Raw genomic sequence first — 14,278 nt, forward strand, 5'->3', positions numbered from 1 at the left:
TGCATCAGCAGCCAGCCCAGTGGTACTGTAGCTGGCTCTGAGGCTCACCAGGGAAGCAGAACGATAGTAATAGGAGACACAATAGTTAGGGAGACGGATTTTGTGGCCAAGACAGGAGTGTTGTCTCCCCGGTGTTGATGCCAGGATGGTGTGTTGTCTCCCAGGTGTTATGATCCAGGGTTTCTCAGAGCAGCTCTGGTTTGTGGCCAAAAGAATAGGTGGGAGCTTAAACATCCAAGGTTATATATTGTATCAAAAGGACAAGTAGGTATGCCAGGGTGGTGGGGTGGGGGGGGGTTGAACTCTTGGTTTAAAAAAAGAAAACAAATCATCGGAAAGACGGAAAGAGGTGGAATAGAATCTTTAGATGTAGGATCGTTGCGAATAAAGTTAAGAAACTGCAAGAGTTTAAGATGGCACCATCTTAATCCTCTAACTTTTGACTAATTTTTTCCTATATTATATGCCTTCCCTTTGGTTTTTATAATCTATTTCACCTCCTTTGTCAAAAATGGTTGTGTCATCCTCCCTTTTGAATACTTATTAATCTTTGGGATTGTGTCTATCCCATGCCTTCCAAACTGTGCTCAGAAACTCCAACCATTATTGTTCTGCTGTCATTCCTGCTGGTATCCCCTCCCATAGAAACATAGAAAACCTACAGCCCAATACAGACCCTACAGCCCACAATACTGTGCTGAACATATACTTACTTTAGAAATTACGCCGGGTTACCCATAGCCCACTATTTTTCTAAGCTCCGTGTACCTATCCAGGAGCATCTTCGAAGACCTTATTGTATCCGCCTCCACCACCGTTGCCGGCAGCCCATTCCACGCATTCAGCACTGATTGTAAAAAAAAGCAAACAAACAAAATTACCCATGACATCTCTGTACCTACTTCCAAGCACCTTAAAACTGTGCCCTCTCATGTTAGCCATTTCAGCCCTGGGAAGAAGCCTCTGACTAGCCACATGATCAATGCCTCTAATCATCTTATACACCTCTATCTGGTCACCTTTCATCCTCTGTCATTCATAGGAGAAAAAGCCAAGTTCACCCAACCTATTCTCATAAGGCCTGCTCCCCAATCCAGGCAACATCCTTGTAAATCTCCTCTGCACCTTTTCTATAGTTTCCACATCCTTTCTGTAGTGAGGTGACCAGAACTGAGCTCAGTACTCCAAGTGGGGTCTGACCAGGGACCAGTATAACTATAACATCACCTCTCAGCTCTTGAACTCAATCCCATGGTTGATCAAGGCCAGTGTACCGTATGACTTCTTAACTACACAGTCAATCTGCGCAGCAGCTTTGAATATCCTATGGACTCAGACCCTAAAATCCCTCTGATCCTCCACGCTGCCAAGAGTCTTACCATTAATACTATATTCTACCATCATTTTTGACCTATAAAATGAACTATCTCACACTTATCTGGGTTGAACTCCATCTGCCACTTCTTAGTCCAGTTTTGCATCCTGTCGATGTCCCGCTGTAACCTCTGACAGCCCTCCACACTATTCACAACGCTCCCAACCTTTGTGTCAATTTACTTCAGCCAGTTCCTCTCTCATGCCTCTAATTCCCTTTATTCTGTAATAGTGATACATCTGACTGTCGCTTCTCCCTCTCAAACTGCAGGGTGAAATCTTATCATATTGTGCTCACTCCCTCCTAGGGGTTCCTTTAACTTGAGCTCGCTAATCAAATCTGATTTATTATACAACAGCCAATCCAGAATTGCTTCTCCCCTGGGGTTCAACCAGAAGCTGCTCTTAAAAAGCCATCTTGGAGGCATTCTCTCTCTTAGAATTCAGCAGCAACCAGATTTTCCCAATCTACTTGCATATTGAAAACCCTTATGACTGTTTAACATTGTGCTTTTTGTGCATGCCTTTTCTGTCTCCTCTTGTAATTTGTATCCTGATTACTTTTTGGAGGTCTTTTTACCCTTTCATTTCCTTAACTCTATTCAAAACGATTCTACATCCAAAGATCCTATGCCACTTCTTTCCAATGATTTGTTTTCATTTTTTTTTACCAATCGAGTACCCCCCCACCCTGGCCTGCCTACCTGTCCTTTTGATAGAATATGTAACCTTGGATGTTTAAGCTCCCACCTATTCTTTTGGCCACCGACCAAAGGTGCCCATGTTATACCTGCCAATCTCTAACTGTGCATATACTGCATGCATTAAAATATTACACCTTCAGTCATATATTCATCTCTTTTTACTGACTGCAATTTTGCTTTTTTATCTGCCTGTCCTTACTGTCACACAACACACTGTCTTCTTGTATACCAACTACCCCATCCTCAGCCCTATCACTCCAGTTCCCACCCCTACTAAATTAATTTAAGCTCCATCTGACCCCTACCCCCCAAAACAGCTGTAGCAATGCTGCCCAGAAGGATACTGTGTTTAGGTATAGCCAATCCTTTTTGAGGAGGTCATATCTTCCCTAGAAGAGATGCTAATGATACAGAAATCTGAAACCTTGCACCAGTTCCTCGATTCATCTGCCAAATCATCATATTCTTGCCCTCACTGGTGCGTGGCACAGGTAGCAGTCCAGAGATTACCACCCTGCTTTATGGCTTTCTACTTAACTCCAGATATTTTCTCTTCATGGCCTCCTCCTTTTGCCTGCCTATGTTGGTACCAATATGTGCCTCAACTGGCTGCTCACTCTCTCCCTTTAGAATGCTGTTGACCTGATCTGATACATCCTTGACCCTGGAACTTGAGAGGCAACATACCACCTGGATGTCTCTCTTGTGTCCAGAGGATCTCCTGTCTGCTGCTCATAACTATGGAATCCCTCACCAGTACTGCACTCTTCTCCCCCCACCTTCCCTCTCAGCCACAGAACCAGAAGTAGTTGCTGTGTCTTCCCCTAGTAGGTTGTTTCCCCTACCCCAACAGTTTCCAAAACAATATACTTGTTTTTGAAGGGAGCCGCCACTTGGATACTCTGCACCAGCTACTTAACCCTCAACTTGTTTTGCAGGATCTCATCCCTTCTTATGTCATTGATACCAACATATGTTATAACCTTTGGCTATTCACCCTCCCCCTTTAAATGCCCTGCAGCCACTCTATGACATCCTTAACATTAGCACCAGGGAAGTAGCAAACCACTGTGTAGTTTAATTTGCAGCCACAAAAGCACCTGTCAGCCCACCTTACAATAGAATTACCAAACACAATCACCCGCCCACTCTTAGTCTTTTCCTTGTGTATAAAAGTCCTTGATGCCACTCATTCCTCCCACCAGAAAAAAAATATACATGCAACACTGCATACCTGTTTGAGGTAGGATGTGCCTTCTCTTGCTGCCCTGTCTAGAAGTCACCTATCTTGCACATTTATTTACTGCATCCTAGATATTCAGCAAGTCCAAGTGCTTAGTGGTCTAATGGGAGTGGTTACAACGGCACATTCTTTATTTATTTAGCACTACTTCATGGAGTGGGCCCTTCTGGCCCTTCAAGCCATGCCACCCCAGCAACCCCTGACAATCCCAATTAACCCTAACCTGATAACAGGACAATTGACAATAATTAATTAACCTACCTGGTAATATTTTGGACTGTAGGAGGAAACCGGAACACTACAGCTGGCACTGGAATGAACTCTTGAGTTTCTTGCCCCAAGTTGTAATATGTTGTGCTAACTGTTGCGCTACTGTGGGTGTCCTAATGTAGTGACCATCAACTGTGGAAATGTCCTTGATCTCCCACATCCTACAGGAGGAACATAAAACTCTCCTATATTATCCTTTATACCAGTCCCTTCTCTTAAAAAAAAGAGAACACTATGGTTTTCTCTTTTCTAATCGGGGCCCTTCCAGTTATGCATTTGAGCGTAGTTTTGCAAGATGTTGTAATGAACAGATTGAGATATGATTATTTTCATAGAATTAAATCTGCACTTTTATTTAAACTGCAGGACTCCAACCTCCGAAATAGCAAATTTTAAAATGACCGCTTCAGTATGTCTGTCCTTCTATACCTACTTCTCATTGGCTTTATAGCACCCTCTTAGTTCCTCATGATTTCTTGGTACTGCCACATAAAATGACTGCACTTGCTTCTAGCACTCTCAGACTGTGCATTGCAAACTCCAACAGTCTGTGTGAAATTTTTCCTTCTATTCCCTCTTGGTCATTGTCTTTGATGTGTCAATTAATTAAAAGATTGCATGTGGAAAGTAGCTTTAACTGGTTTAACATGGTTTAACAGCTTTAACATGGCAGTGTGAGAGAGAGAGGGAGCAATGCACATACATAGACAACAGAGCAATGTATATGTGCAGACAACAGGTCATGTGTAGTGCTGAGGGGGATCATTGCTCTAAAAGAAATAAATCCATACGTTACACTTCCTCGCCCTTTAGATTAACGCAACATAAAACTTGTATGTGTATAAAACATTTAATTTCCCTTTCATAAACTGTATTGCAAATAAACATGCTTTCAGAAATGTGGCCCATTACTGACTTCACTATACTAAAGATTCAGGCTTTTAGGTGGCACACTGTTTCTTTCAGGATAGCGCCTCTGGACCTGGGGAGTAGCATCGGGTTTGGCAGGTGCCACGTTGCTGTCAGTGACATGATCATCACCTGAGAGGCAAGTCTGGTGGCTGTTAATGTGTCCATCTTGTTGGATGCAGTTGACTCAGTTGTGTTCTTCAATTGAGCATCCAGTGTCTGGTCCACATGACGTCTCCATGTATGATTGCCAGCATCCACTATGTACATCAGTGATCCAGTTCTTGTAGCTATCCTACCGGGTGTCCACTTGTCTTCTTGGTAATCATGCACTAGGACTTCCTATCCAATCCTGAAGCTCCTTGCTGCTTCACTTGCCAACTGGCTGAACTGCTTATTCTGCACTTCCGTCTGTAGGTCAGGTTTCAGGAGGTCTATACAAGATCTCAGATTCCTGCTTATGAACAGCATTGCAAGTGTTTGATTTGATGTTGCATGAACAGAGTTCTGAGACACAAAAAGTCCACCTTGTGGTGTAGAGAAATGCCCTCCTTGTTCATAGCTTTAATAGACTACTTGAAGGTTTGGATAAACTTTTCATCTAACCCATTCGTTGCTGGGTGGTGAGGAACTGACTTGAAATGTCTGATCTCATTTTCATCGTGTGCAGTCAGACTTCTGACATGTATTGTGGTCCGTTGTCACTCAGTTTGTTCTGGTAAGCCATTTCTGGCAAGGTAGTCTTTGCTGACGTTGACTTCAGAGTGGAGATAGTCTTTACTAAGATGGTTGACTTCATTGGTATAACCTCCGGCCACTTCAAATGAGCATCCATAGCAATCAGAAACATAGAGTCCATGAATGGCCCAGCAAAGTCAATATGTACTTTTTGCCACGGTGATGACGGCTCCTCCCACGGGTGTAACAGTGCCTGTCGAGTGCATTTTGAACCTTTTGGCATCCTGAACAGCTTATGGCCAAATTTTCAATCTGTTTATCTATTCCCTTCTCAAACACTTCATTAGCATTAACTAGCTAATGTTGCCTGTTGATGTTGCACTGAGAGCTTTGATTAAGTGCCAGTCGAGTTGGAATTTTCTCAACCATTCACATCCGAAAGTGATGGGCCTCCTCTTTTCAATATGTAAAGTTCTAACTGCTGTGTTTGGCCTCACATTTATTTTCAGTTTGCCCTCGGGAAACACTTTTTTGCCCATGCAGGTCTTTAGGATCATTGAGGTCTTCTCTAATGAGAGCTTAGAAAACAATTTGTTGTAGTCAGCCTCTGTAATTATAGATAAAATTCACCTGTATCCAGCTCCATTTTCAATTTTACACCAGACACTTCGATTGTGATCCATATGATCTGCTTCAGTAATGCTATGCAGTTCTAGACATGACAGCACACCTTTGTCAGACTCTGTTGTCTGCTTCATATTTGGTTGCTTTATGAATTTGCTTAGTTTTGCGTGTGAGACTTTTCACTCGATGTGATTTTTCTCTTTGTTAGTGCATTTTGTCTGCCTTGCACACTCTGTGTGGCCTTGTCTGTGAACGCTTCCTGCAAACTTGTTTTGAACTGTCATTTTCATCATGAGAGAATTTGCCACATTGATAACATCTTTGGCTTTTTGCACCATTCAGGGACATTTTGTGCATTTCACATTTTAACCTCTTCTTCTGTAGTTCTGCATCCTTTTTTACAATCTCTTAATGATATTATAATGGTCATTGCCTGTTTTAAGGTTATGTCTCTTTCTGCCAGTAGCCTCCTTTGAGTGCTTTGACAATGCATACCACATACAAACCTATCCTTTAATGCATCAAAAAGTCCATCTCTAAAGTCACAGTACTGCCAAAGTTTGCACGGTTCTGCAATGTGTTCAGAAATGCTTCCATCCTTTGACCGGTTCCTTTTGTAAAATCTGTATCTCTCAGCTATTACCAGTCGTTGAAGACTCAAGTGATTGTGTAAAATTGTAGCAATTTCATCAAATGTCTTGTTTGCTGTCTTTTCAAGAGACCTGCCAAGAAGCATGGGAGCTTTCTTTTGCTCCTCCAAGTTTTTCACATTACAATACAGTCTCATCCTTTGGATATACGACACCCAGCTTTTGTTAGTACTATCAAATTCGTCAACTCCCCCCCCCCCCCCGACTGAAGCCATTACCATGTTATTTTCACTTTAAATTTTGCTAGCTGCGCATCTTTCACTTTGTACTATGCTTTACTCAGGTGTCCCTTTGTTAGTGTCCACGACGACTTCCATACTGTTTAACTCTTTCCCCTTGCTGTTTCATCCCGTAACCGTTGGTGCAATTCATGATATTTTCTGACATTCAGGTTCGTACTCATTACCAATTTGTGTCTGTGCACAGCTACATATCAATTAAAAAAGAAATATGCTCATGGGAGGTGATCTTAACTGATATATTCACTTTATAGGGAGGGGGAGCAATGCGCACGCGTGGTCAACAGACCAATGCACCTGCGCACACAACAGATTATACGTAGTACTGAGGGGAGTCATTGCTCTAAAAAAAAATGGATCCATACATTACAGTCGTAAACCTATACTTTGATTGCAGACATTTCTGGTATGGGAAGAGCTTACTGATGCCTGCGCTTTCTATTATCTTGTAATTTGTACATCTCTGTTTGATCACTTCTCAGCCTCCTCCTCCCTACTAAATACCTTCTCTCAACAATCGCCTCCTAGGCCCTTCCCTCATCCTTTTCTCTTCATTCTCACTTCACTCCCACTCAATCCCACTCCCCCACTAAGACATTAGTGGAGTATATGATGAAGAAAAGCACCTCAAAATAAATTAGATGTATTTTTTAAATGCACCTAGTATTTGTGGATTCTTGTAAATCATCATTTGGCCCATAACATCTCTTAATAGTGTTACTATATCCTTTGTTTGAGCTTATTTTTACTTGGCTGTTGTACATTTCTATCATAGGAGCATGAAAAGCGATGTTGGAGTGTGGATTTTAATCTAATGGATCCCAAGCTCCTTGCTTCAGGCTCTGACGATGCTAAAGGTAATCTTGTGTGCCCATTGAGGCAAGCAATAATGATGGTATTTCTTGCACTCCATAAACATTCATATAAAGGTAACTTTCAATTTGACTTCTTACAGATTTTGTAAATCAGCATTATACGGTGAGATAAATGTGGTAATGAACACGATTTGGCCATTTTACTTCTTTTACTGACTTAGCAGTTAAAGAAGTTAATGACTTATCTTTTACTTCAGCACCACAGCTCTACACTAACTGAATGTCACACACACACAAAATGTTGGACGTACTCAGCAGGCCAGGCAGCATCAATGGAAAAGAGTAAACAGTTGATGTTTCAGGTTGAGACCCTTCACGAGTCCTGATGAAGATTCTCGGTCCAAAACATCGGTTGTCCGCTGTTTTCCATAGATGCTACCTGGCATGCTGAGTTTCTGCAATATGTTGCTTGGATTTCCAGCATCGGCAGATATTCTCATTTTTGTACCACTGATCCTCTATATACCTAAAATTCTTTCATCTTTGTGTTGAATATACCTGGTGACTGAGCCTCCATATTCTATTAGGTAGAGAACTCCAAAACCTCAGAGCACACTGGGGCAGTACTGTAGTGTAGCAGTTAGCCAAACACCACTGCAGTGCCAGTAACTAGGATTCAATTCTACCCCTGTCTATAAGGAGTCTGCATGTTTTCCTTGTGACCATGTAGGTTTCTTCTTGAGTGCTTCAGTTCCCTCACAAGTTCCAGAGATGTACTGGTTAATAGACTAATTGATCATAATAGTATTACTGGGCAGCACAGGCTTGTTGGATCTCAAGTGTCTGCTGTCGTGCTACGTTTCTAAATAGGAGTTAAAGAAATAAATGCAAATAGAACTGGATGAGGAAATTTGTTCTTGCCTTAGCCTTGATTTGATCCCCTATTCTGACTCTGTGGACCAGTTTGAGGCATCTATCCGTAAAACATCACCTCTGTATTCCATTCTACCAAGAATTTGTACACCTCATTGAACATTGAAGGTATCCAAAGGGATAAGGTACAGAGCCAAAAGTTGTGACCCCATTGTTGCACTGGAGAGTTGAGGTCAACCAACTAGAGGGTGATTAGTGAGCGAATGAAGAGCTGGTCTTAAAGTTTGTGACTTCAGGGTTGTATCCAATGCTAACGAGTACAGAGCAGGAGGAGAAACCATTTTAACCTTTGGCTAGAGAGAAGGTTGGAATAAAACTTTGGGTAACACAGTGGCAGAATTGGTAGAGTTACTGTCTCTTGGCTCCTGTGACCCAAGAAACTTGATCTATGATACTGTCCCTGTGACCAAGTTGATTTCCTTCAGATGCTTCATTTTCAGATCAATTGGCCACTGTAAAATTACCCCTCATGTAATTAAGTGGTAGAATTAGGAAATGCGAGGCGAATAGGTTACAAACAAAGTAAAACGCAAATGGGGGAATGGAATTGCTTTGAGCAAGTGTAGACAGGAGTTGTTTGGAAGGACCTTGGCTCAAGAGATCATGGTATAATGTTCTTAATTGTTTGTGTTTAAGTTTATTGTTGTGGGAATGAAAGGAGGAGAAGAGGTGAGGTGTGGTGACAGGGGATTCTTTAGGGGAATGGAAAGGAGGTTCTATGGACGAGAACAAAATTCCAGGATGGTATATTATCTCCTGGGTGTCAGGGTCTAGACATCTCAGATAGTCTTCAACATTCTGAAGTGGGTGGGTGAACAGCTAGAGGTTATGGTCCATGTAGGTACCAATGACATGGATAGGACAAGTGATGAGGTTCTGCATAGGGAGTTCAGGGAGTTAGGTGCTATGTTAAAGGCCAGGACCTCCAGGGTTGTGATCTCAGCATTGCTACACGTGCTAGTGAAGCCCGAAATAGGAAGGTCACAGAGTTTAACATGTGGTTAATGAATTGGTGAAGGAGGGAGGGCCTTGGACTTTTTAAATCATTTGTCTCTCTTCCAGGTGCAATGTTCTGTATTTCATTTTGTGCTGTTCTGTGCAAACTGCGTGTTTCTCAGTTTATGTTTTGAGTTACTGTTGAATAAAGAGATAGGGGAATTGTGTGCCATTGAATTAGGAAGGTCAGATTAAGGGGAAGTTTCTCTGGTGAGGAACACAAAGGTTGGACTTTTGTTAGAGATGAAGTGAGAAGATGCTGGAGAGGTCATAGGATTTGACACAGAGCAAGCCCATGGTTTGACGGAACCTGAGGTGAGATTGATGGAGGATTGGCAACGAGGAAACCAGAGTGTTTCACAGGGAAGGTGGGACCTGTACAGAAAAGACACTTTGCACCTAAACTGCAGGATAATTAATGTTCTAGTGGGAAGGTTTGCTAGTGCTGCACTTCTGGTGGTGGTGGTGGTGGGGGTGGGGGGTTGATGAGAAGGAGGCATTTTAGAGTTGCAGGGGGACAGGACCCAGAGTGCTGGAACAGATAGTGGAGAGGTTGTGGGATGTTAAGACCACAGATAATGTTGGAAATCAAAAGGTTGAGCATTGTGTAGCTAACGTTTTGAGCTACATAAACTCAGGGCATAGATCAACATGTGGAATTATGATACAAATACAAATACTTTATTGTCACCAAACAATTGATACTAGAGCGTACAATCATCACAGTGATATTTGTTTCTGCGCTTTGCAGTTACTGTAGGCATTAGACAGTTGCAGGAGGGAAAGGACTGGCGGCTCAATATTCCAGGCTTTTGTTGTTTTAGACCCGACACAGTGGTAAGGATTTAAGGAGGATGGGTGGCATTACTAGTCAGGTAAATGCCATTGCAGTGCTCAGTCAGGATACAGACAGGTGAACTCAGTGAAGCTTTATGGGTGTAACTGAGGAATAAGAAAAGTATGATCATGTTAATGGGGATATATATACATATATAGAGAGAACATCCAATAGTTTGAAAGATTTAGAGGAAAGAATCTGTACAGAGATTGTAGACTGTAGCAAGAAACATGAGAACACGACATAGGAGCAGAATTAGGCCACTTGGCCAATCAAGTATGCTCAGCTATTTCATTATATGGCTGACCAATTTCCCTGTCTCCCCATTCTCCTGCCTTATCTCCATAACCTTTCATTAATCAAGAACCTATCAACTGTAACCACCTTAAATGTACCCTGTAACCTGGCCTCCGCCTGTCGCAATGAATTCCTCAGATTTTGCCACCCTCTGGGTAAAGAAATTCCTCCTGATCTCTATTCTAAATGGATGTCTCTCTTTAATGAGATTCCCCACCAAAGAAAACGACCTCTTCTTGTGCACTGTATCTAAGCCTTTAAACATATAATAGGTTTCAGTGAAATTCCCTCTCATTCTTCTAAGTTCCAACGACTGCAGGCCCAAAGCCTTCAATATCCTGCTTGTTATTTCTTCAAAGAATTCCAACAGATTTGTCAGGCAAGATTTTCCCTCAAGAAAACCATAATGATTTTGGCCTATTTTATCATGCATCTCTAAGTACCTCAAAACCACATCCTTAAGAATCGACTCTAACATCTTCCCAACCACTGAGGTCAGGCTAACTGAACTATAATTTCCTTTCTTCTGCCTTCCTCTCTCTTGAAGAGTAGAGTGACATTTGCAATTTTTCAGTCTTCCAGAACCATGCCAGAATCTATTGATTCTTGAAGAATCATTACTAATGCCTCCACAATCTCTTCAGATAACTCTTTTAAAATCCAAAGGTGTAGAAAATTAGGTCCAGGTGAATTATTTAACTTCACACCTTTCAGTTTCTCAAGCACCATCTCCCCATCAATAGCAACTACACTCACTTCAGCCCCCTGGTGTCGTCCACAGTGAAGACTGATGCAAAACACTTCTCCATTTGTTCACCATTTCCTTGTCCCCCATTACTATCTCTCCAGCTTCATTTTTCAGCAGTACCTCTCTTTTACTGCTTATATAATCTGATCTTGGTATCATTTTTGATACTATTGGCTAGCTTACCTTTATGTTTCATCATCTTTCCACCCTTATGGTTCCAAATCCTCTAATTTCCCACATATACCCATTCTTTTGCTTTTATGTTGGATTTGACTTCCTTTGTCAGCCATGGCTGTGCAATTCTGCCTTTTAGAATACTTCCTCTTCCTTGAGCTGTATCTCTCCAGTGCCTTCTGAATTGCTCCCAGAAACTCCAGCCACTGCTGCTTTGCTATCATCCTTGCTAGTGCCCCCTTCCATTCAACTTTGGCCAACTTCTCTCTCCTGCCTCTAATTCACTGTAATACAGATATGTCTGTCTTTAGTCTCTCCCTCTCAAATTGCAGGGTGAATTCTAACGTCACAGTTTCCTAAGGGCTCCATTACCTTCAGCTTCCTAATCGTATCTGATTCATTACTCAACTCACAATCCAGAATTGCTGATCCCCTAGTGGGCTTCACTACAAGCTGCTTTAAAAAGCCGTCTCTTGGAATCTAGGACCAACATGATTTTCCCAACCAAACTGCACATTGGAGTCCCCCATAACATGTTTTTTCTATCTCCCTCTGTAATTTGTTAACCACCTTCTGGCTACTCTTCGGAGACGTGTAAATAATTCCCATCAAGGTCATCTTACCCTTGCAGTTTCTTATCTCTGCCTACATGGATTCTACATCTTCTGATCCTGTACCATATCTTTTTAAAGATTTGGTTCGTTTTTTACCAGCAGAGCCACCTCTCCTCTGCCTGCTTGTCTGTCCTTTCAATAGATTGAGTATCCTTGGATATTAAGTTCCCAACTACATTTGTGTTTTAGCTATGACTCCATGATACCCACAGTGTCACACCTTCCAATTTCTTATCTCCACAACCCAACGCACTGATTGCAATTTCCACTATCATCTACCTGTCCTTCTCGACAATCTCACTAAACAGTACGTCTGCTCATAACCTAATAAGTCATGCCTTCCCCAGAAGAGATACCAGTGATCCATAAACCTCAAATACTGCCCCTGCACCTGTTTCTCAGCCATGTATTCATCTGCCAAGTCATCCTATTCTTGCTTTTACTGGTGGGTGGCATAGACAGCAATCCTGAGATTGTTACCCTGGAGGTCCTGTTTTCCAGTTCTTTACCTCTCTGTCTAAATTTTCTCTTGTAGATCTCCTGTCTCTTCTCTTAAAGTTGTTATAGTAGGTGATTTTAACTTCCACATATTAACTGAGACTCCTATACTAGATGGGATAGAGCTTGATAAATGTCTTCAGGGAGGTTTCCTTAATCGACACATAGAAGTACCAACGAGATAGTATGCAATACTTGATGTGTTTATTAGGAAATGAGGCAGGGAAGGTGACATCTAGTGATAATGCCATTAGTTTCAAAGTAAATATGCAAAAGGATAGGTCTGGTCCACAGGTTGAGATTCTAAATTGGAGAAAGGATCTGGCAAGTGTGGATTGGGACAGGCAGTTTACTGGCAAAGGTATACTTGGTAAGTGGGAGGCCTTCAAAAGTGAAATTTTGAGAGTCCAAAGCTTGTGTGTACCAGAATAAAAGGTAAAGGTAATATGTTTAGGGAACATTGGGTTTCAAGTGATATTGAGGCATTGTTTAAGGAAAAGGAGGTGGTATATAGGAGCTATAGGCAGTTAGGAACAAATGAGGTTTTTATGGAGTGTAGGAAATGCAAAAGAACACTTACAAAAGAAATCAGGAGGACTAAATGAAGCAATTAGCTTGCCCTATCAGGTAAAGTGAAGGAGAATCCCAAGGGCTTCGATAAATATATTAAGAGCATGAAGATAGCAAGGGATAAAATTGGCCCTCTGGAAGATCAGAGTGGTAATTATGCGTGGAGACAAAAGAGATGGGAGGATTCTTGAAATGAACTTCTTGCATTTGGATTTACTCAGGAAATTGACACAATCTATAAAAATGAGGCAAAGTGACATCAACTTCATGGACCCTATACAGATTACAGAGGAGAAGTATTCACTACCTTGAGGCAAATTAGAGTGGATAAATTCTCAGGGCCTGACAAGGTGTTCTTTCAAACCCTGTGGGAGGCAAATGCTGAAATTGCAGGGTCCTTAGCAGAGATATTTAAATTATACAGGTGAGGTGCCTGAGGCAGGAAGTACGTTCCAGATGCTGGGGGAGTCCAGTACCAGAGGGCATGGTTTGAGAATAAGGGGTAGGTCACTTAGGACAGAGTTCAGGAAAAACTTCTTCTCCCAGAGAGTTGTGGGGGTCTGTAATGCATTACCTCGGAAGGCAGTGGAGGCCAGTTCTCTGGATGCTTTCAAGAAGGAGCTAGATAGGTATCTTATGGATAGGGGAATCAAGGGATATGGGGACAAGGCAGGAACTGGGTATTGATAGTAGATGATCAGCCATAATCTCAGAATGGCGGTGCAGGCTTGAAGGGCCGAATGGTCTACTTCTGCACCTATTTTCTATTGATTGGAGGGTGGATAACGTTGTTCTGCTGTTTAAGAAGGGCTCTGAAAATAAGCCAGTAAATTATAGGCCAGTAAATCTGACATCAGTTGTGGAAAATTTATTAGAAGATATTCTATGAGATAGTGTATAAAGATTGTTACTTTGCTTTCAAGATGAGTTTGTAAATGGGATTAGACATTAGCTTTGTGAGAGAAGCTAGGAAGTAGAGTAGATGATTGCCTCTGTTTGGAGGCCTGTGACGACTGGAGTGCCACAGGCTTTAACGTTTTGTCCGTTGTTGTTTGTCATCTGTGTCAGTGATCTGGATAATAATGTAGTTAACTGATCAGTCAA

The 14,278-nt window shown here is 41.9% G+C and overlaps 1 protein-coding gene across 4 annotated transcripts in view; it reads left to right on the plus strand.

Annotated features, from left to right (window-relative positions):
* cop1 (COP1 E3 ubiquitin ligase) overlaps window positions 1-14,278 on the plus strand; it is a 167,585-nt gene that overhangs the window by 112,248 nt on the left and 41,059 nt on the right. For all 4 annotated transcript variants that reach the window (XM_059984959.1, XM_059984960.1, XM_059984961.1 and 1 more), the window contains one exon: window positions 7,467-7,548. In XM_059984959.1, the coding sequence (XP_059840942.1) occupies window positions 7,467-7,548 (82 nt within the window). The remainder of the gene's footprint in view (window positions 1-7,466; window positions 7,549-14,278) is intronic.

This window comes from Hypanus sabinus, chromosome 11 (assembly GCF_030144855.1).
Source record: "Hypanus sabinus isolate sHypSab1 chromosome 11, sHypSab1.hap1, whole genome shotgun sequence".
Taxonomy (NCBI): domain Eukaryota; kingdom Metazoa; phylum Chordata; class Chondrichthyes; order Myliobatiformes; family Dasyatidae; genus Hypanus; species Hypanus sabinus.